We start from the raw sequence: 21,599 nt of genomic DNA, 5'->3' as shown, positions 1-21,599 counted from the left end.
CCTGAGACAGTGGGCACAGGGGACTGTGTGTTCCTCATGGTGAGGGCTTCCCTGTGTGTGTGGTTGGGGCTGAGGAGGGGGTGTGTTGACCCTAAGCATTATACAGCATGTTTTCCACTTTCATGATAGAACTGTGAAGACTCATGAATGAAGAAGCCCAGAAGAGGAAAGAACAGGAGTCAGGCATGGCTCTCTCTCAGGTAAGGTCATATTCTCAGTGGATTCTCACACTGCCTTCCTGAAATGCCCTTCCCTGGACTTGCTAATCGTGTCTGACTCTGGAGTATGCACACTCACCCGGGGCCTTCCCTCAGGGCCTGTCATCTCCACTTAGATCCCATCTCCCCATGACCCGTTACCTGGCCCTTGTGAGGAGGCTCCCCTGGACATTAGAAAATTAATAAATGTGCTCCATAGTTCCTTGTCAGCTATAGTAGAATTTCCTTTTTGTTGAGTTTTTAATATTTAACTTTTTTCTTGTTTCTTGAGGTAAGCCTGTAATGCTATGAACCTTCCCCTTAGCACTGCTTTTATCGTGTCCCATAGGTTTTGGGTTGTTGTGTTTTCATTTTCATTCATTTCTATGCATATTTTGATTTCTTTTTTGATTTCTTCTATGATTTGTTGGTTAGAGTTTTTAATGTTGTGATGGTGTTTGCCATACCTCAGCATGAATCGGCCATAGGCATTCGTGTGTCCCCTCCCTCCTCCCCCACGCTATCCCTCCAAGTTGTCACAGAGCAGTGGCTCTGGATGCGCAGTCACATATCAGACTCCCACTGGCTATCTATTTTGCATATGGTAATAGATATGTTTCAATGCGATTCTCTCAAATCATGCTACCCTATTTCTTTTGTTTTTTCAAGTTTTTCCTTAACATTCTTTTTTCTGTCCACATGTTGTGACCGAGATTTAAAGTTTAATTTACATTTCTTCTCTGCCTTCCACTAACAAATACATAAGTCAGTGGGTTATTTTGAGACTTTTGTCATGTGAAAATGCACATAAGACAATGACAGGGAGCACAGTAGCTGCCCTATAAACATGAAGAAAGTTCCTTTAGGACTTGAGTTCAGTCAGTTAATACACATAGAAATATTTATAAATAGTGCAAAGTTGGTGATAATTTTGGTGAAAATAAGTTGGAATGTCTTCTCAAGATGTTATTTTCTAGTCTGCTTTGTTGTCCACATCTTACAGAGCTTTTGGAAACAGACAGCAAAGAAAAGAGAGGATATATAATTTTTAAACAAAAATTAAAGCTGCCTAATTACTGTCAAATGATCATCTAGTAATGTTTGATGTTCCATTACATTGAGGAAGTATTCACTTGTATATTATGATGTAAACACGTTTTTCTAAAAAGCATTTGAGTCTATGTCATCATAATCATGGAACAGAAACAGTTTCTATAAAGAAGAACGTAGTTCTCATTACAGGAAATACTCTCTATTCTTTAATAACTTTTAAGTTTTATCTTTGGCTGTGCTGGATCTTCACTGTGCCCGTGGCTTTTCTGTCCTTGTGTCGAGCAGGAGGTATAAATTCTGTACATAAAATACAGAAACGTGGCTGGTGTTTGGTCGGAGACTGGCATTCTGAATCTCCTAGTTTTGGTCTGTCCAGATCACTCAATGTCTTTTTTTCTTTCGGCTGTGCTGAGCCTTTTTTGCTGCACGTGGGCTTTCTCTAGTTGCAGCAGGCAGGAACCACTAATTGCTGCGCTGGCTTCTCACTGCTGTAGCTACTCTTGTTGCAGAGCACAAGCTTTAGAGCACCCGCTCAGTACTTGTGTTGCTCGGGCTTAGTTGCTCCAAGGCACATGGTATCCTCCCAGACCAGGGATCAAACCTGTGTCCCAGGCATTGGCATGATGGATTCTTTATCACTGGACCACCAGGGAAGTGTCAGTGAGTGGCTTTCAACTGAGCAAACTCCAGTATCTTTCAAACAGGATCCTCCTGTGTCTTTTAACCATTAATACCCTGCCAAATAAAATTTGGGGTCATCACCCCATAACTGGGAGATCTGAAAACCAGGAGAGACTCGCCTAAACTTACCTGGACTTCCTGAGGAGGAGGATGGGCCCAAGAGGCTGTTGCTGATTTACCAAGGCTACTATGTCTGAAGCTCAGAACGGTACCTGTTTTTCTCCAGCCTGCATTCCCCTCAGGGTGCATTGTGGTTGGGCCGCTGCAGTGACTAATAAGCTTGATCTTTGAAGCAGTGGAATGTCAAGATAGTTTTCTCCTTACAGGAGTTACTATGAGGTGTTACTAAGAGCTGTGTGTTTCACATTCCAGCTTGTCACCCCTACACAAAGCCAGTTCTTGTTTACTTAAACTGCTTAAATTAATTCTAATTGCAGGAATATTTCTGGATCTAGCCACCACCGCACAACAACCCCCACCCACTCTCCCCACCGCCAGCCCGGCCACCACACCAGGTTTCAGTTCCCAGACTGAACTGCTTCAGCCTCATCAGCAGGAATCCTGTTAAAAGGATAATTCCAACGCAATTATCCCACAGAATATTAAGTTTTTACTTTAAAACTGCTACAGTTATGAGGAATCAATGATGCAACACAAGACAGGAAAGACCCTCACACACTTCTAAAAGCCCTGACAAGATACCTGGGAACCAAAAGGAAGAACACAGCAGGTGTCCGCTCCGCCCCGCCCCTGACACGCCCAGCCTAAGACATGTGTCCTACGCCCCGCCCCTCCCTGTTCTGGTACCAGTGGCTGAGGAGTCTCTGGTCTCCGCTTAGATGCAAGCCATTCTGCAGCAAATTCCCAAAGCCGAGACTTGGTAGGTGCGGCCGACCATTGGGAACCTGAGGTACTAGTTTGTTTTGGTTTTTGTTGTTAAGCTGCGCCTGTGGGGTCCCCTCTCCTCCCTATCCGTGGTCTCCAGTCACTTCGCACCTCCCTATCCCCAACCCCTTCCTCTAGCCGAAATAAATTCAGTCGTTGCTGTGAGAGGCCCAGGGTCTGATTTCCTCTCGATGTAAGATCCTGAGATAACACATACCGTGCACGAAATACGTAGTAATTTATAAGGAAAAGGTCATTTTAATTTTGACATGGCACTTGATAATTTTATAAGTATCAAATCACGTGTTCAGGAACTAGTTCAGAATTTCAGCTTGGGTCTGGTGCTGGAGCTGGAGCTGGAGTTCGTTCTTGAGTGTTAGGGAGGCGTATTACTGTCTTTTCTGTTTTATACGACCATGGTAGTAAATTGACTACAAAGACTCTTCATTTCAGGAGGTTATTTTCAGTGATGCTGGTTAGTTGTATGAGCATTAGAATCAAAGAGAAATATAAAATGGTTGCACTGCTGAGTCAGATCTCTTTGAACTCCCCAGGGAATGTAGCCCGCCAGGCTCCTGTGTCCGTGGGATTTCCCAGGCAAGAATACTGGAGTGGGTCGCCGTCAAGTCGCTCAGTCCTCTCGGACTCTGAGCAACCCTATGGACTGCAGCAGGCAGGATTCCCTGCCCTTCACCATCTCCAGGACTTGCTCAAACTCCTGTCCATTGAGTCCGTGATGACATCCAACCATCTCATCCTCTTTTCCGTCTGACTTCCATCTTTCCCAGCATCAGGGTCTTTTCCAATGGAAAGAAACATTAGAGATGTAATGAGTGTGATAAATTCTTCAGTGTACTTTCAAGCCTAACTTGCCATCAGATGATGTACAGAGGTGAGAGCCCTTGAAAATACAATTGAGGTTGCAGTGCTTTCAGCAGTGGTTCATATCTTATGCTTCATGAGAATATTCACACTGGATCGAGCGCAGATGATATTGAATGTGGTCAGGCCGTTGAAAATCTACTCATTCTAAAAGAGTTCATCACCAGTGCCAGGAATGTGAGCAACCTTTTCTCATTGGTCCCCCTTGCACCAGTAGTCAAGTTGTTTGTACTGCACCAAGCAGTACTAATGTACTGAATTTTGAAGCTTTTAGGTTGTGCCTTAGACTTACCAAATACTTCATGAGTTAAATTGCAGTGAATATGCTAAGGCTTCATGTTATTGTTCATTTATCACTAGATGGCAGAATATTTATCGTGAAGAGAAAGCACACAGATGTAAAATGTGTCGCAAGGCTTTTACCCAAAGATCACAAGTTGGGGAACATACTGGAGCCACACATCCCAAATGCAATAAGTGTGGGAAAACCTTTACATTGAGTTCAGGTATTTGGACTTGAGCAATCTGATCATCAAAATGTTCAGTTTCAAAAAAAAAAAGTGTTCAGTTTCTGACCATGAAGCCTAGCCATGATGAAAACTCAGTTTATGAGTCTTTGTAATGGACTGGATACAGATCCCAGGTGCCAAGTCATAGTGATGGGAGCTTCTTTTCATGCAGAGGATTTTGACTCAGCTATAAGGAAAAGAATGCCTACGAGATTTCATATCAAACAGCCTGCTCTGAAACAAACTTAAGTGTGGGAGTTGGCTACAGAAGTGCATCTAAGAAGGTAGATATATTTTGACATGTGTTTTTGAAAATAACGTGTAATCTGCCATTTTTGAATGTTCTGAAAATGTTGATTAGATCCCATGATTTGATGGGGGTATGGAGTTCATCCATAAATCCCAAATCTTCGGAAGACTGTATTTTTCAGACTTTGTTACCCACATTTGAGAGAACATTGTTGTTCAGTTGCACAGTCATGTCCGACTCTTTGCAACCCCATGGACTGCAGCATGCCAGGCTTCCCTGTCCTTCATCATCTCCCAGAGCTTGCTCAACCTCATGTCCATTGAGTTGATGATGCCATTCAACCATCTCATCCTCTGTTGTCCCCTCCTTCTCTCACTTTCAGTGTTTCCCAGCATCAGGGTCTCTTCTAATGAGTCGGCTCTCATCAGGTGACCAAAGTATTGGAGCTTCAGCTTCAACATCAACTCTTCCAGTGAATATTCAGGATTGATCTCCTTTAGGATTGACTGGTTTGATCTCCTTGCAGTCCAAGAGACTCTCCAGAGTCTTCTCCAACACCACAGTTCAAAAACATCAGTTCTTTACCACTCAGCCTTCTTTATGGTCCAGCTCTCATATCCATACATGACTACTGAAAAAACCGTCACTTTACTATACAGAGCTTTGTGGGCAAAGTAATGTCTCTCCTTTTTAATATGCTGTCTAGATTTGTCATCACTTTAGAAAATAACGATCTAAAATATATCACAACTTGCAAATAGAAAGTGAAAATTTCTAATTATATTCATACTGAACATATGATCAGTTTGAAATTACATTACTGATACTATTTAGTTTAGTGTAATCTCCTAAACAAGTTTTGGGGAAAGATACTTGATAGTCGGGCTTCCCTGGTGGCTCAGACAGTAAAGAATTCGAGTGCAACGCACAAGACCTACGTTCGATCCCTGGGTTGTGAAGATCCCCTAGAGGAGGGCATGGCAACCCACTCAAGTATTCTTGCCTGGAGAGTCCCATGGACAGAGGAGCCTGACAGGCCGCGGTCCATGGGGTCACAAAGAATCCGGCACACCTCGGAGACAAAGCACTTCCTCCAAAGTATAGGATAGAGCATTGTAAAGAATAATGCAGTTCTCATCAAAAGGAAAAAAATGTTTTTTCTCCTATTTTGCTTTCTCTTTTTAGGTTATCTACACAAAATTATGGATGCTAGGTAAGCATTGTGATAATCGTTTCACAGTATACATATCAGTTAATTTTTCTCTGTAGCTCAAACTTACACAATGATATTTGCCATTGTAAGAGTTGCTTGTACAACTCCCTTTATGTCACTGTTTAAAGAGTTGGGTTTAGAAAGGGAAATAATTAAAACACGTTGGATAAAAGAAACAATAACACAGTTTATAATCATTTAAAGTGTCTTGCTCTTTTTAAGGCTGTGGTTAGTGACCCAAATGATCACATCCCTCAAGTCCTCCATCTCAGACACCCAGGTACTGACCCTGATTTTGTTGAACTCAGCACTATGTTGAGTTTGCTGTTTTGTAGGGTGTCAGTAGGGAATAGCCCATTTCTACCCAGGGAGAGTTTTGTATTTGTAATACAGAGACTAGTCCCATTCTTGTTTCTTAAAACTGCCCAAGTTCCCAGATCCCTTTATTGCTTCAGCCTCACTAGCGGGATCTGAGCACAACACGCTGTGACAAACAGCTTTTTATTGAGAATAAACCCTTTTAGTCTTAGGAGGAAGGATCTTGGCTTCTGATATAACTTGAAGCTTTTACCTGAGCAGTGTTACAGACAGCAACTTAATCCTGTCAAGATAACAGGCCCCGCCCCCGTCCGCGCCCCGCCCCTCCCACCAGCAGTGGCACGCAGATGCTCGCCCCGCCCCTCGTGGGAAGCCGCGGCTGTAATACCAAAAGCCCTTTCACACGGACCCGGAAGTTGGAGCGCGCGGAGCCGAGGTCCCCGAGCGGCGCCTAAGGTTCCTTCTAGGGTAAGTTTGCAGGCCCGCCCCCGCCGCCCCCCTCTGCCGGCTCACTCGTCCTCAGGGTGTGGGAATTCTCAGCGACCTGAAAACCCTGACATCCGGTGCTCGGCCCGGAATAATCGATGCCGCTGCCGTTACGGCAGTCATCTTTTCGTTTGTGTTTTAAGTGTTTCTGAGGCGGTTTCGGCCCTCGGTCCCCGTGGACACCAACTCTGGCGACATATTCCTGCTTAAAACCCTTTTTTACCTCTGGCCTCGCCAGGTAAAGCCCTCTCTCAGGAGTTGGGAGTTGCGCCCCTCCCCGCCGCGTCGCCTTCTCGACCGCTGGCGGCAGAGCCCCTCGCCCCTGCTCCCAGCGAGGCCGCGCCCTCTCCCCGGTCCTGGGATTCCGGAGAGCCCGCCCCGCTCCTGAGACCCCTTCCCTCGCAGCTCCTCTGTCCTCGCAGCACCTAGGCCGCTCCTTGTTCCCCGCAGGGCCCCACTTTCCTGTCAGCCCGTCCCCTCACCCCGCGTAGGTAGGTGACCTGGGTCCCTTTTTGCTGTGCAAATGAGGAAGGATGGGCTGGATTGACCTGGAACCTTCCAACAGAGCCTCTCTATTCATGATGAAAAAGATTGCTCAGATCCTATTTCTAAGCTGACCTCTTAGAATGTTTCTTGTACCAGTGGATAGATATGTGCAATTCTGTATTTTTAAAATATTTTACTGCAATCTTATAATAAAGAATTACCTGCTTGGTATCAGTTTGATCCAATCTTGAATGAAAAGTTTCTTTTGCTGAGATACATGACAGATGTTCCTGGTGTTAAATGGGATGGGCAATAAGGACAAACCTGGCGCACTTGCCCTTCCCCCTCCCGTTTCATTATTCAGTTATACCCGGTTCTCTTCGCTCAGCTCAGACCTTCTCATAAACGGCTTTTCTCTGGGCCTGAGGGAGCCCACTTGTAACATGGAGATGAGAGACTAGACCGGAAACTAGACCAGAGACAGGACTAGACTTGAGCGTGAGCAGCACTGACCCCAGAAATGATTAGCCAAAGTGGCTGTGTGTCTGTGTGTGGCAGTTCTGGTTTGGAGGGAGTGTCTGGTGGTAATTAGAATTTTAATTAGATCCCAGTCCTCCCTGAATGAAAAACGAAAAGGAAAACTGTAGCATGGAGGCAGGATCACAGGCTCAGAATCAGATGACTTATATGAATAAGGCTAAATCTGAAGGGAGATTTTTTTCACGTCCTGACATTCAGACCTCGGCTGGCCTTCATTTGTTCCTGGAACTAAAGCTTGACTCCTCGCTGTGGCTCCACAGCCCTCTGTCAAGCTCAGGGCCCTTTCAGTGTCTCCAGCCTCTTCCTGGGAGCTGACCCTTTGCTCATGGTTAAGCCTGTCATGCTCTCATTTACCTTTTCTCTGTTTCCAAATACCAAAACCATTTCTGTCTGACATGGTAGTTTCTCACCTTCAAGTCACCCTGGCTCAGGCCCTTTGTCACCCTTCAAGTCTAGCTCAGAGAGGTTCCCCATCCCCTCCTAAGAGTCTCTCTCATGTTCCCCAGGTTTATTGCCTCTGTATCAGTTGCCATCAGCAGAGATTCTTGCCCTTCTTCATGGGTTGTTTTGAGTCCTTCCTGGTTCCCCTCTTTTTAGGGCTCATAGTGTTCCTCTTCTTCCCAGCGTGGGTGCAGTACCTGATCCTGGAAATGTCTTTAGATGACAGGACTATGGGTTGGGCTGAATAATCCTCAGGGAAGACCAAGAGAACAGGGCAGGTGATGAAGATGTTTCCCATGTTCTGGACATTGCAGCTGTAATTGATCTTTACCCCATGTGACTACTTGCTTCTTCAAAAGAAGAGCCAAGAAATATAGGAAGTCCTGAAAAGCCCTACAGAACCGGTGTCCTCAAGCAGTGGGCTAATATATCCCCTTGTTTAGTCTGCTGTGTTTAGTCCTCTGTAGCCCCAGATCTAAGCTCTGTCCATCCAGGGACCAGTCACCATCGTGGACAGCAGCTTTGCCATCTAGGAGTTCATGTGCTCAGTGTCAGCAATTGTGATTTCAGAGCGCTGAGGATGAGCAGAAATCCAAAACCTAATGGGGCGGGAAGGAGATGGGAAATTAGGAGTACTAAAGTTAAGATCTCAGAATGCTTGTTATAAGGTGGTCCTGCTCGGTAGGGATCTCTGGGCCCAACCTGAGAAGAGTGATAAGGTCCTGTGACGTAGGGGATGATGGATCCAAGAATCAAGGGCAGCACTGCCGCAGTGATCTGCAGCCTGGAGGTTTGTCCTCTAGAAGATGCAGCTGCAACTCTCTTGCTGCCAGGCCAGTGCTGGGTTCTCTGTTACCCACTACTGTCCCTCCCAAAAAAAGCACCCACACAGGCACAGTACAGAAGCCACGGAATCTTAACTGCACTGTTGGTGGTAATGTAAATGGTACTGCCATGTTGGAAAACAAAATGGAAGTTCCTTAAGAAATTAACATAGAAGAGGCCTACAGTCTGTCAAACCCATTTCTGACAGATATCCAAAGGAAAAGCAATCAGTTTTTCAGGGATATGTCCTCAGTCCCAAAAGTGTGACTTGATTTGCAGTAGCCAAGGCATAGACACAGGCCAGATGTCTCTTGAGAAAAGAATAGGTAACAAAAGTGTGTTATAGAAATATTTATTATATACTGTATATTCATGAACTATTTTTTCTCTATATATAAATATAATGTCAAACTCATAGATCCATCGAGTAATAAGGCTGTTACCAGGAGCTGGGTGGAGGGGGAAATGGGGCACTGTTAGTCAAAGAGTAGAGATTTTCAGTTGTAAACTAAGTAATTTCTGGGGATCTGAGGTAATGCATGCTACCTGTAGTGTTTCTATATACTTGAAATTCACCCAGAGAGACATAATACAGTGTACTCATAGGTGGAAGTGTAACTTACTCGACTATAATAATTATTCAGTGTATGAATCTATCACATGTTCACTTTGTACACAGTACGTTTATAGCATTTTTGTTAGTTACACCTTAGTAAGGCTAGGAAAGGAAAGGAGACTTGGTGGGTGCTTTTCTCCTCTGAATGGTGCTCAGTCCAGGCTTCACGTTTCATTGATGAGGCATTTTGCATACCCATGTCTTGTACCCTCTGACCAGAGATTCCCCTTCTGGTAGTTTGTGTTGGTCCACAGGTTGTGAATGTTTAAGATGCCCCAGTTCATTCCAGTCTGGATCCCTCACTGAGCATCAGGACTCTTGAGTCCTCTCATTCCTGAGGGCTGAGATCTGGGCTGAGGAGGGGGTGCTCTGTTCTGAGTGGGGATGGATCAGGGCCTGCTGTGTGACCTGAAGGAGATTGCCTGGTCAGCGGAGGTGCCCCCATCTGCTGTGTGCTGAGTCCTCACCAGGAGGGGAGTGTGATCCCAGGGAAAGTGTGGGAAAGTTCTGTGTTGGTCTGTCTGCAGGAGTTGCCTGTCCTGAGTCCCTCCTGAGACAGTGGCCACAGGGGACTGTGTGTCCCTCATGGTGAGGGCTTCCCTGTGTGTGTGGTTGGGGCTCAGGAAGGGGATGTGTTGACTCGAAGCATTAAACAGCATGTTTTCACTTTCATGATAGACCTCTGAAGACTTGTGTTGCCTGAGGAAGCCCTGAAGTTGAGGAAGAGGAAAGAACAGGAGTCAGGCATGGCTCTTTCTCAGGTGAGGTCATATTCAGTCTGTCCTTCCTGAAATGCCCTTCTCTGGCCTCACTAATCGTGTCTGACTCTGGAGTGTCCTATCTGACTCCTGTACACGTACACTCAGCCAGGGCCTTCCCACAGGGCCTGTCGTCTCCACTTAGATCCCATCTCCCCATGACCTGGTGACCTGGCCCTTGTGAGGAGGCTCCCCTGGGCACCGTCCTGGGCAGGGCTTCTCACCCACGGGTTGGAGACGGGGTCTCAGTGCTGTTGGGCAGCAGGGATTGCTTAGGGCCCATCTGGATGCACTGTCTGCTCTCTGTCAACCAGGGTCAGGAAACTGCGGGTAGAAGTCAGGTATTAATATGCACAATAGCTGGTAAAATCTGGGAATCAGATCAATTGAGACTGTCCTTTCCCTTTTGTGTATCTTGACATCTTTTTAAAATGTTTTTACCAGTTTTCTTTTGGTAGGCTAGTATAGAATACTGGTGACAAATTCAGCTGAGTACAAGGGATACATTTTTATCATCTGAAACATGCTGAAATACATGTGAATAAAAGGATGATATACAATTGACCAAAAAGTCTGTCAAGAGACAAATGCTCTCATTTCAGTTAATTTTTTATAGATATAAATGCATGCATGTGCAAGTCTGTGGTTTACATAGAAGACATCATGATTTGAAAACTACACATTACCTTTTTTTTTAGTTGAAATTATGTTATCAGTATAATCTGTGACCTTGAAATTTTCTAAACAATCCTGTTAGCGTTTTAAGTAGTAAGTTGCTAACAGTTGTGTTTCTGTATCCACGTCTGTAATGACCTTTCATGCCATTCCACATTGTTCACCTTGGACTTTTTTTTCCACATTAATACAATATTTATTTGCTTTCCTTCTGTCAAACCCTGAGCCCACCACTGTCCCCAGGCTGCCTGGGGAGTTACAGGAAAGGGAACACACAGGGCTGACACAGGAGAAAGAACTGTGGGAGGTGGAAGCAGCTCCTTCACGTCGTGAGGAAGATGAGCTAGACCACCATCAGGCCAAAGAGCCCCATGGCCTTTGAGAGGGCCAAGCCCAGGGCGCAGACGAGCTGCTGTTTCAGAGAAGGGTTCCTGGGTAGCAGTGATGACGCTCCCGCACACGGTCCCACCTCCAGCCCTGGACCCAGCCTCCCCTGCTCTGGCCGCTCCAGCTCCAGGGCACTTGGCTTCTGTGTCAAAGTCCCTTGAAATGGCGCTGGTTTGGAAGCTGCGGCTAGGAATGAGTGGGGTGGTCCGGGGACCCGGGGCTGCCACGCTGCCGTGGCCCTCATCGGTCAGTGTCTCCGGTCCTTCACCACCGCGGACAGTGATCACTCAGCAGGGGGGAGGTTCTCCCGATCAGGGACGGGGTGGAGAGGAATTCGGCGCAGGCGTCCATTTTCAGGGGATGAAGGCCCGGGGCCTGAGAGCTGCTCCCCCTGCAGAGAAGACAGAGGGGCAGGGAGGAGGCTCACCTTGGACTTCTTTCAAGTTTTCTTTAGGAGCCCTGTGTCAAAGGACTTTTAATGTTCTCCATATTACTTAACTGTTAGATGCTTAAGCTTCAGTTGCTGAGCCCAAGTCTCTGAGTTCAGGTGCTTCGTGTAACATTTCTAACCTTCTTGATCTGAGTCGAGTTTCTCAGCGTGTCTGTGACACGGTTTTTCTTCTGTAAGGTGGGAACAGATCATTCTTCAATGAGCTATTATATTGATGACAGGTTCTTGCCTGTAAAGTACTTATTTAATGTTTAGAGTAATACTACAGTAATTTAGAGTAACAAGAAGCCTTCAAACACTTTTGGTCCTTGCTGCTATTACCGTCATAAGTGAAAAATTTGACCTTTTCATTAAAAGTGCTGTGGCTTCATCATCTCTGAAGACACCACTCATGCTGTACCTCATCTGGATAATGAACTGCACTCACTGGGTAGAACATAATATCTGACACTTCTGTATAGCCAATACAGTGTTGAGTTTTATTTATATATAGTTCATGGATTTTGAACAATGATGAAAAAGCCATATTAATGGGAGGATCTCATAAGGTCTTATGAAAAAGCATAAGAAATTAAAATTAGAGATCCATGATTTCTCCAGATACCCCTGCATGGATCTGTTAGAACACATACTTCAACCAAGTCCATTCTTACCCCTTAAATACCCTTTCTCTTTTGCATGAAAATGAGAACTTTTCATGGCCCTTTTGGTGACATGTGGTTTCATTTCAGGAACGACTGACCTCTGAGGATGTGGCCATTGAATTCACTCAGGAGGAGTGGGAATTCCTGGACCCTGCTCAGAGGGCCTTGTACAGGGATGTGATGCTGGAGACCTACAGGAACCTGCTGTCTGTGGGTGAGGATGACTTGCTTCCAGAGCTGCCCTTGGGTATCTGCATTTTCCCTGTGTGCCCCTTGGGAGGCCCTGATGTCTTTCATCTGAGAGTTCTGGTGACTTGGGCATGACACAGCTTCACAAGGTTAAACTGACCCTCTTCAGATGCTGTGTCTGTCTCATGTCACATGTGAGGTTGTCCCAGAGCTTAATTATGTACAAAGCTCACTGGCACATGTTAAAAAAAACCACAAAAACCCCGATTTCCTATTTTCTACCTTTTGACTTTTGGCTCAGTGCTTAAAAATATCCACAGCACTTTAGATTTCTTTCTTCTGATAACCCTGAATATCTATTTCTTTTTGTTTGTTTTTGCTTGCTTGTTTAGTTTTTTTGGCTGCACCATTCTGCATGTGGGATCTTAGTTCCCTGACTAAGGATCAAACCTGCACCCCCTGCATTCGAAGTGCAGTGTCTTAACTACTGGATCACCAGGGGAGTCCCAGAATTTCTGTTTCTGATCTGAATATTATCTCCACATTGGAGCAGGGGAGAAAACTCTGGACAGTGGGGAGTGATGTAAAAATAGCCATAGATACAATGTATAAAGAAAAAGGAGTATCTCAAAAGGGCTGTTTTTTCTGTTTAGGAGTAGGACAAGCTGGTGGATTGGATCCTCTGTGTTTGTTACTTAGGAAGATGTAAGAAGAGTGGGTAGAGAGATTGTCTTTTTGATGATAGATCCTACGAGGGGAGCATATGTGAATCTCGCGGGCTCTTAGCTTGCCATCTGTAGGTCGAGCGCATGGTCCCATCTCAAGATCCTGTAATGTCTGACCTTCCTGTTGTGTTAGTTTTACTCTTGTGCTGCTCTAGCCAGTCTGGGAATGTCAGCTGTGCCCAATGTTACATTCTCCTTTCTTTGTATCATTTTACTTCTTAAATTTCTTAGAAATAGATTCCTGATGGTTTGAAATTTTATCTGGTTTCCTTGCTGTGATAATCCACCTATGTTTAATTGGCAGCCTCTGGTGAGTCTCTGTGGAATGGATTTACAAGGTAACAGAAAACTGTGATGGAGACACTATTCTTAATGTTATTTTCTTGCTCTGTTCAAAGTCACCACTTGAAGCTATCCAGTAGAGTGGTCAGTATATTCTAAGATGATGAGAGAGAAAGTATCACGAGAGCCTGATGCATCTTTCCAGGCTATTTTCTGGCTTTGGAGGCTCTGTCAGGGGCACGATGACAGTGTTATTCATGTGTATCAAGGACCATATATTTTAGCCTCTGTAAATGGTATGGGAATTTATCCCAGGACAACTTTGTCCCAGTTCACATTCTCATATCTATGAGCCTGTTGGCTGCACTGTTGTTCTGTGCATTGTAAGTATTTTATTTTATCATTGAGTTCAAATTTCTTTGCTACTTTAGTGTTTCTGTTTTGTATTTGCAATGCGTTGGATGGTTGATTGGGGAATGGTCCCTACAGTGGAACTGGTGATCAGTCCCTCTTAAAATTCTTTGTATATTCTTTGTACTCATTTACTATCAGATGTATGATTTCCACATATTTTCTCTTTTACTGTTGATTGTGTTTTCAAACTCACTGCACTTTAATGGACAGTAGTTTATAATTTTGATATAGTTCACTTTATTAATATCTGGTTTTATTTTGTGGCCTGTGCTTTTGGTGTTATATCTGGTAAATCATTTGTTGGTCCAGTTTCCAGAAACATTTCCTGCACCTTTACTTCTAGGAGTTTTATACATTTGGGACTTAGGTTTAGGTCTTTGAACCATGTTGAGTTCACTTTTGTCTTTAGTGTAAGATAATGTTCCAAGTAAATTGTTTTGCTGGTGGGTATTCAGTTTTGTCAACATGTCTTGTTTCATAGACTGCTTCCCCCATTTAGTAGTTTTTACACCCTTGTGAAACATCGTTTGAACATCTCCACAAGAGGTGTTTTTGTTTTTGTTTTAACCATTCTTTTTAGGTATGCTGCTGCTGCTGCTGCTAAGTCGCGTCAGTCGTGTGCGACTCTGTTCGACCCCACAGATGGCAGCCCAGCAGGCTCCTCTGTCCCTGGGATTTTCCAAGCAAGAACACTGGAGTGGGTTTCCATTGCCTTCTCCACTACATGCATGCGTGCGTGCTAAGTCGCTTCAGCCGTGTCCGACTGTGTGACCCCATAGACGGCAGCCCAGCAGGCTCCTCTGTCCCTGGGATTCTCCAGGCAAGAATACTGGAGTGGGTTGCCTTTTCCTTCTCCACTTTTTAGGTATAGTTAATTTACAGTGTTGTGTTTCCTGTACACAGCAATTTACAAGATACTTAATATAGTTCCCTGAGTTATGTTGTAGGTTCTTGTTGTTTATCTATTTTGTATATATATTAGTTTGTATATATTCCAGACTCCTAATTTCTCTCTCCCTTTCCTGCCCCCGCCACCATCCTGCACTATCCCTTTTGGTAACCATAAGTTTGTTTTTTATGCTGGTGAGTTTATTTTGTGAATAAGTTCATTTGTATCATTTATTTCAGTTCAAGATATACTATCCTATGATATTTGTCTTTCTCTGTCTGATTTCACTTAGAATACTCCCTCAGTCTGTCTATATTGCTGCAAAAGGCATTAGTTCATTGTGTTTTATGCTGTGGAGGTGGCAACCCACTCCAGTGTTCTTGCCTGGAGAATTTCATGGACAGGGGAGTCTGGTGGGCTGCAGGCCATGGGGTCTTAAAGAGTTAGACACGGCTGAGCTACTTTCACTTCACAGTATTCCCTTGTGTATGTGTACCACATATTCTTTATCCCTTTGTCTGTCAGTGAACATTTAGATTGCTGCCATGTTTTGTCTGGTATAAACAGTGCTGCTAAAAACATTGGGGTGCATGTATCATTTTGAGTTAGTTTTCATCCTTTCTGGATATATGCCCAGGATTGGAATTGCTGGTTCATGTGATAGCTCTATTTTTAGTTCTTTATGGAACCTCCATGCTGTTCTCCAAAGTGGCAGTACCAATTTATGTTCCTTCCAATAGTGTAGGTGGGTTCTCTTTTCTCCACACCCTCTCAACCATTTATTGTTTGTAGACTTTTTGATGGTGGTCATTCTGACCAGTGTGAGGTGATTTTGATTCGCATTTCTCTGATAAGTAGAGGCGTCGAACATCGTTTCAGGTGACTGTTGGCCATCTGTTTGTCTCCTTTGGAGAAATATCTGTTTTGATCTTCTGTCCAGTTTTTGATTGCGTTATTTGTTTGTTTGTTTTTATATTAAGCTGTATGAACTCTTTGTATATTTTGGAAATAAATCCCGTATAGGTAGCATCATTTGCATATATAGTCTCCTAGTCCAAAAGTTGTATTTTTGTTCTCTTTTTGGTTTCCTTTGCTTTGCAAAAAGGTTTTAAATTTCATTAGGTCTCATTTGTTTGATTTTGCTTGTGTTACCATGACTCTAAGAGAGCCAAAAGAAACTTTGCGGACATTTATGTCAATGTTTTGCATTTGTTTTCCACTATGAATTTAATAGTATCTGGTCTTGCATTTAGATGTTTAATCATTTTGAGTTTATTTTTGTGTGTGGTGTTAGAGAATGTTGTAATTTCATTCTTTTTCATGTAACTATCCATTTATCCCAGCATCACTTATTAAAGAGACTTCTTCATTCTATATTCTTTCCTCCTTTGTTATGGAATAATTGACTGTAAGTAAATTGGTTTATTTCTGGGTTTTCTATCCTGTTCCAGCGATCTGTGTTCTGCTTTGTGCCATTGTCATACCACTTCCCTGGTGGCTCAGACGGTAAAGCGTCTGCCTACAGTGCAGGAGACCCAGGTTCAATCCCTGGGTCAGGAAGATCTCCTAGAGAAGGAAATGGCAACCCACTTCAGTACTGTTGCCTGGAAAGTCCCATGGACAGAGGAACCTGGTAGGCTACAGATTATGGGGTTGCAAAGAGTCGGACACGACTGAGCAACTTCACTTTCACTCTGATGACTGTAAGTTTGTAGTATAGTCTGAACTCAAGGAACATGATTCCTCCAGCTTTGTTCTTCCTTTTCAAGACTGTTTTAGATATCAGAGTCTTTTGTGTTTTGGTACAAATTACGTTTTTCTTAGTTTTATGAAATATGTCATCATTAATTTGATAAGGGTTGCATTGAATATGTAGATTGCCTTGGATAGTATGGTCATTTTGACAGTGTTACTTCTTTCAATCCAAGAACATGGTATATGTTTCCATCTGTTTGTGTCATCTTTGGTATCAGTCATCAGCTTCTTACAGTTTTATGAGTACAGTTCTTTTGACTTTTTAGGTAGGTTTATTCCTTAGAATTTTATTCTTTTCTATGAGATGGTGAATGGCATTGTTTCATTAATTTCACTTTCTGATATATAATTATTAGTGTGTAGAAATGCAGCACTTTTCTGTATATTTAGTAGCCAGCAAGTTTACTCTGTTCATTGATGAGGTCTAGCAGGCATCTGGTCGCATCTTTATCTACATTATATCTTTTAAAATTTTTATTTTTTAATTGAAGGATAATTGCTTTACAGAATTTTGTTTTCTATCAAACCTCAACTACATTATACCTTGTATGCTTTTCACTTGCAACATTTTTCAGCAATACTGTGTCTGACCCTAGTCAATAAATATACAAAGCACTCAATTTTTATTTATTATATTTTGGTGCCATTTAACCAGGTAATTAAGAACAGTGCACGGCTAGAGATTAGCCTTCCTTGGTGGCTCAGTGGTAAAGAATTCACCTGCTAATGCAGAAGATGCAGGTTTGATCCCCGAGTCTGGAAGATCCCATGGAGAAGGAAATGGCAACCCACTCCATTATTCTTGCCTGGGAAATCCCATGGACAGAGGAGTCTGGTGGGTATAGTCCACGGGGTTGCAAAGACTCAAACACAACTGAGTGACTGAACAACAACAACATAGGCAGGGATTGCTTTGGTTCTTGGCTGTTAGAAAACTGGTGAATATTTTACATCTCAGTTTATGTGTCATTTACAGATGATGGTCCTTTAGTGTGTATTCTGCACTACAGCTGACACATACTACTTGTTAACATTGTAAAATGCCTTTCTTTTTAGGTACATAGTTCTATAGCAGATTTAGAAAACTATGTTGTTTCCAAAAAATTGTTTTAGTCATATTCTTCATTTTCTCATTTCTTTTCAATTGTAAACAACCAATTATGAATAGTTAATTATTAATTGGGTAAGCTTGGTTTTGGATTATTTATTGTTACAATATATAATATATTGTTTAGAATTTATTTATGTACAGTAAGTATGCAGAATACAATGGTAGTGTAATATTTTTCTTTTCAATTTGAAACAACTGTCGATTGATACGTTCCTAGAGGTCCTCATAGAAAAATACTCTGTTTTTGAGAGTGGGCATAAGATTGTCCAGTGTGAGTGCGTTTGGCATATGGTTTTTAAAACTAGGTTACCTTAGTGGTGAATTTATGTTATCATGCTTTCTTAAGTTAAGAATTCTATTCTTTTAGTGTTTCTAAAGACTTAAGGTCATCATTGTCGTGTTTCATAACTTGGTATAAGTATTTTGCTGTCATAGATACTCAACATGAAACATTTGGTTTTGAATCATTGTCAGCAGGATACCTATGGTTCTTTTTATCTTGTAGATATCTCTCCTACACATGTGATCAAGCATTTACAACCCAAAGTGAACAGTGATAAACGAGAGCCACTCCAAACATTGATGCTGGGAAGACCTGAAAGCTATGAAATCAAACATTTTCATCTTTGGGAAACTCAGGAAAATATGTGTGACTTTGAGTGTCAGGGGAGAGATGACAAAAGAAATTACAAAGGAACACCTGTAAGCCTTGATGGAAATGTGCCTGATGGAAGAGATTCACATGATAGAAAGGATGCAGGAATCACGCCCTTTGGAAACAGGCTTGGGTTTAACTTTCAGGATAAACTGCAGATACTTCAAACTGGCGGGATAACTTCTGAATATAATGAAGTTGAGAGGTCTGTCAACAACAGTTTCTCATTTTCACCACTTCAAAGAAGTCCCCCTTGTGTCCAAACCAGTGTTTCTAATATATATGGGGATGATTTTATGAATCCTTCAGTGATAACACAAGACCTCAAAGCACACAGGGTAAAACCTTACAAATGTGATGAGTGTGGGAAAGCCTGTCTTAAGGGCTCATGCCTCATTAAACATCAGGCCATCCATATAAGAGAGGAATCACATAAATGTGAAGTATGTGACAAATTGTTTGATCAAAGTTCACAGCTTGCACATCATTTGAAAATTCATTCTGAAGTGAAATGTTACAAATGTAATGAGTGTGGCAAAACCTTTAATGATAGCTCCACCCTTGCTAGACATCAGATAATCCACTCAGGAGCAAACTTACATAAGTGTGATGTATGTGATAAAATCTCTGTTCAGAATTCATTCCTTGTAAGTCATCGGACTATCCCTGTAAGAAAGAGAAGTTGCCAATGTAATGAGTGTGGCAAAACCTTTACTGACAGCTCAAAGCTCAGGAGACATCAGAAAATTCATATAGGAGAGAAATTATTTAAATGTGATATATGTGACAAAGTCTTCAGCCAAAATGCATACCTTGCTGTTCATCAGAGGGTTCATACTGGAGAGAAACCTTACAAATATAATGAGTGTGGCAAGCACTTTAGTCAGTCTTCACAGTTCAGAAGGCATAAGAGATTTCATACTGGAGAGAAACCTTACAAATGTGATGAGTGTGGCAAGTCCTCTCATGTCAAACCAGTCCTTTTAAGTCATCAGACAGTTCATACTGGTGAGAAACCTTACAAATGTGATGAGTGCGGCAAGGCCTTTACTGACAGCTCAAACCTCAAGAGACATCAGAAAATTCATACAAGAAAGAAATTATTTAAAGGTGGTACGTCTGACAAAGTCTTTAGTGAAGATGCACACCTTGCTGGTCATCAGAGGGTTCATACTGGAGAGAAACCTTACAAATGTGATGAGTGTGGCAAGCACTTTTGTCAGCCTTCACAGATCATAAGTCATAGGAGATTTCATACTGCAGAGAAACTTTACAAATGTGATGAGTGTGGCAAGGCCTTTCGTGTAAAGTCAGTCCTTTTAAGTCATCAGACAGTTCACACTGGAGAGAAACCTTACAAGTGTGATGAGTGTGGCAAGGCCTTTCGTGTAAAGTCAGTCCTTTTAGGGCATCAGACAATTCATACTGGTGAGAAACCTTACAAATGTGATGAGTGTGGCAAGGCCTTTCGTGTAAAGTCAATCCTTTTAAGTCATCAGACAGTTCATACTGGAGAGAAACCTTACAAATGTGATGAGTGTGGCAAGGCCTTTCGTGTAAAGTCAATCCTTTTAAGGCATCAGACAATTCATACTGGTGAGAAACCTTACAAATGTGATGAGTGTGGCAAGGCCTTTCGTGTAAAGTCAATCCTTGTAAGTCATCAGATAGTTCATACTGGTGAGAAACCTTACAAATGTGATGAGTGTGGCAAGGCCTTTACTGCCCGCTCACACCTCAGGAAACATCAGAAAATTCATACAGGAAAGAAATTATTTAAATGTGATATATGTGACAAAGTCTTCAGCCATAATGAATACCTTGCTGGTCATCAGAGGGTTCATACTATTGAAAAACCTTACAAATGTGATGAGTGTGGCAAGGCCTTTCGTGTAAAGTCAAATCTTTTAAGTCATCAGACAGTTCATACTGGAGAGAAACCTTACAAATGTGATGAGTGTGGCAAGGCCTTTCGTGTAAAGTCAAGCCTTTTAAGGCATCAGACAATTCACACTGGTGAGAAACGTTACAAATGTGATGAGTGTGGCAAGGCCTTTACTGCCAGCTCACACCTCAGGAGACATCACAAAATTCATACAGGAAAGAAATTATTTAAATGTGATTTATGTGACAAAGTCTTCAGCCGAAATGAATACCTTGCTGGTGGTCATCAGAGGGTTCATACTGGAGAGAAACCTTACAAATGTAATGAATGTGGCAAGCACTTTAGTCAGCCTTCACAGATCATAAGTCATAAGAGATTTCATACTGGAGAGAAACCTTACAAATGTGATGAGTGTGGCAAGGCCTTTCGTGTAAAGTCAACCCTTTTAAGTCATCAGACAGTTCATACTGGTGAGAAACCTTACAAATGTGATGAGTGTGGAAAAGTCTTCAGTCAAAAACCACATCTTCGCATTCATTGGAGAATTCATACTGGAGAGAGACCTTTCAGATGTAACGACTGTGGCAAGTTCTTCAGTCGAAATTCACACCTTGCAAATCATCGGAGAATACATATAGAGAAACCTTTCAAATGTTTTGAGTGTGGAAAATCCTTTACTCAGGTCTCAGCACTCACTAAACATCAGAAAATCCATACCAGAGAGAAACTTATGTGAATGTGGTATATGGTAGAAGTCTTCAAAATTCAAAGTTCAAACTTCACACCCTACCGTTGGTCAGAGAATTCATACTACTGAGGAACCATACAAATATGATGAGTGTGGCAACATCTCAGGCTTCATGAGAAAATTCATACTGGATAGAAGCCAGATATATATGTATTTATTAGGTCTTTAGAACATGAATTCATGCTAGAAAGATTCCTCACCAGTTTCACAAATGTGAGAAAAAAAAGAAAAAACCTGTCCTTACAGCTCAAATCTCGCCAGTAGTATCAGAGTATTTATCCTGTAGAAAACACACAGCAATGTAATGTGTGTGGCAAGGATCTTACCCCAAAGTCACAAGACAGGAACATAATGGAGCCATACTTCCCAGACTCAGTGGTGTGGCAAACCTTTACCTTTTTCACTTTATGTATTCTCTGATGACTTTAGTTCAGGTAGTCAGCAACTGTAATAAGTCCATATTTGCAGAGAAGCTATATAGATCTTTTCGTGTAAAAGAAACCCGAATTCTAACTCAGCAAAGATGATTCTTTGGGACAGTAGTCCACCATCTTTTTGGTCTCCTGGCTTTCTGAATAAAGTCAATATTCCTTGCCCAACAAGTAGTCTCTCAGTTTATTGGCCTGTTGCATGGTGAGCTCTAAGAGCT

General features: G+C 42.6%; 1 protein-coding gene, 1 non-coding gene and 1 pseudogene across 8 annotated transcripts in view; 2 read left to right on the top strand and 1 right to left on the bottom strand.

Annotated features, from left to right (window-relative positions):
* LOC122420584 (zinc finger protein 160-like) overlaps positions 1 to 21,166 on the top strand; it is a 139,538-nt gene extending 118,372 nt beyond the window's left edge. For 3 of the 7 annotated variants that reach the window (XM_043435838.1, XM_043435835.1, XM_043435836.1), the window contains exons 2-4: positions 10,061 to 10,143; positions 12,385 to 12,511; positions 18,168 to 21,166. In XM_043435838.1, the coding sequence (XP_043291773.1) occupies positions 10,129 to 10,143; positions 12,385 to 12,511; positions 18,168 to 20,938 (2,913 nt within the window). In that variant the 5' untranslated portion in view covers positions 10,061 to 10,128 and the 3' untranslated portion in view covers positions 20,939 to 21,166. Of the gene's footprint in view, positions 1 to 2,784; positions 2,842 to 6,274; positions 6,457 to 10,060; positions 10,144 to 12,384; positions 12,512 to 13,448; positions 13,550 to 18,167 lie in introns of those variants that run through there. The other 4 variants (XM_043435840.1, XM_043435837.1, XM_043435834.1 and 1 more) reach the window with 4 other exon arrangements.
* Positions 11,159 to 11,559, bottom strand: LOC122420394 (annotated as a pseudogene).
* Positions 16,285 to 16,357, top strand: TRNAC-ACA. The gene has a single exon. It is a non-coding gene; the product is annotated as a tRNA-Cys (tRNA).
* Positions 21,167 to 21,599: the final 433 nt, after the last annotated feature.

The sequence above is a fragment of the Cervus canadensis genome, chromosome 18 (genome assembly GCF_019320065.1).
Source record: "Cervus canadensis isolate Bull #8, Minnesota chromosome 18, ASM1932006v1, whole genome shotgun sequence".
NCBI lineage: Eukaryota > Metazoa > Chordata > Mammalia > Artiodactyla > Cervidae > Cervus > Cervus canadensis.
This window is presented reverse-complemented; position numbering and strand designations above follow the sequence as displayed.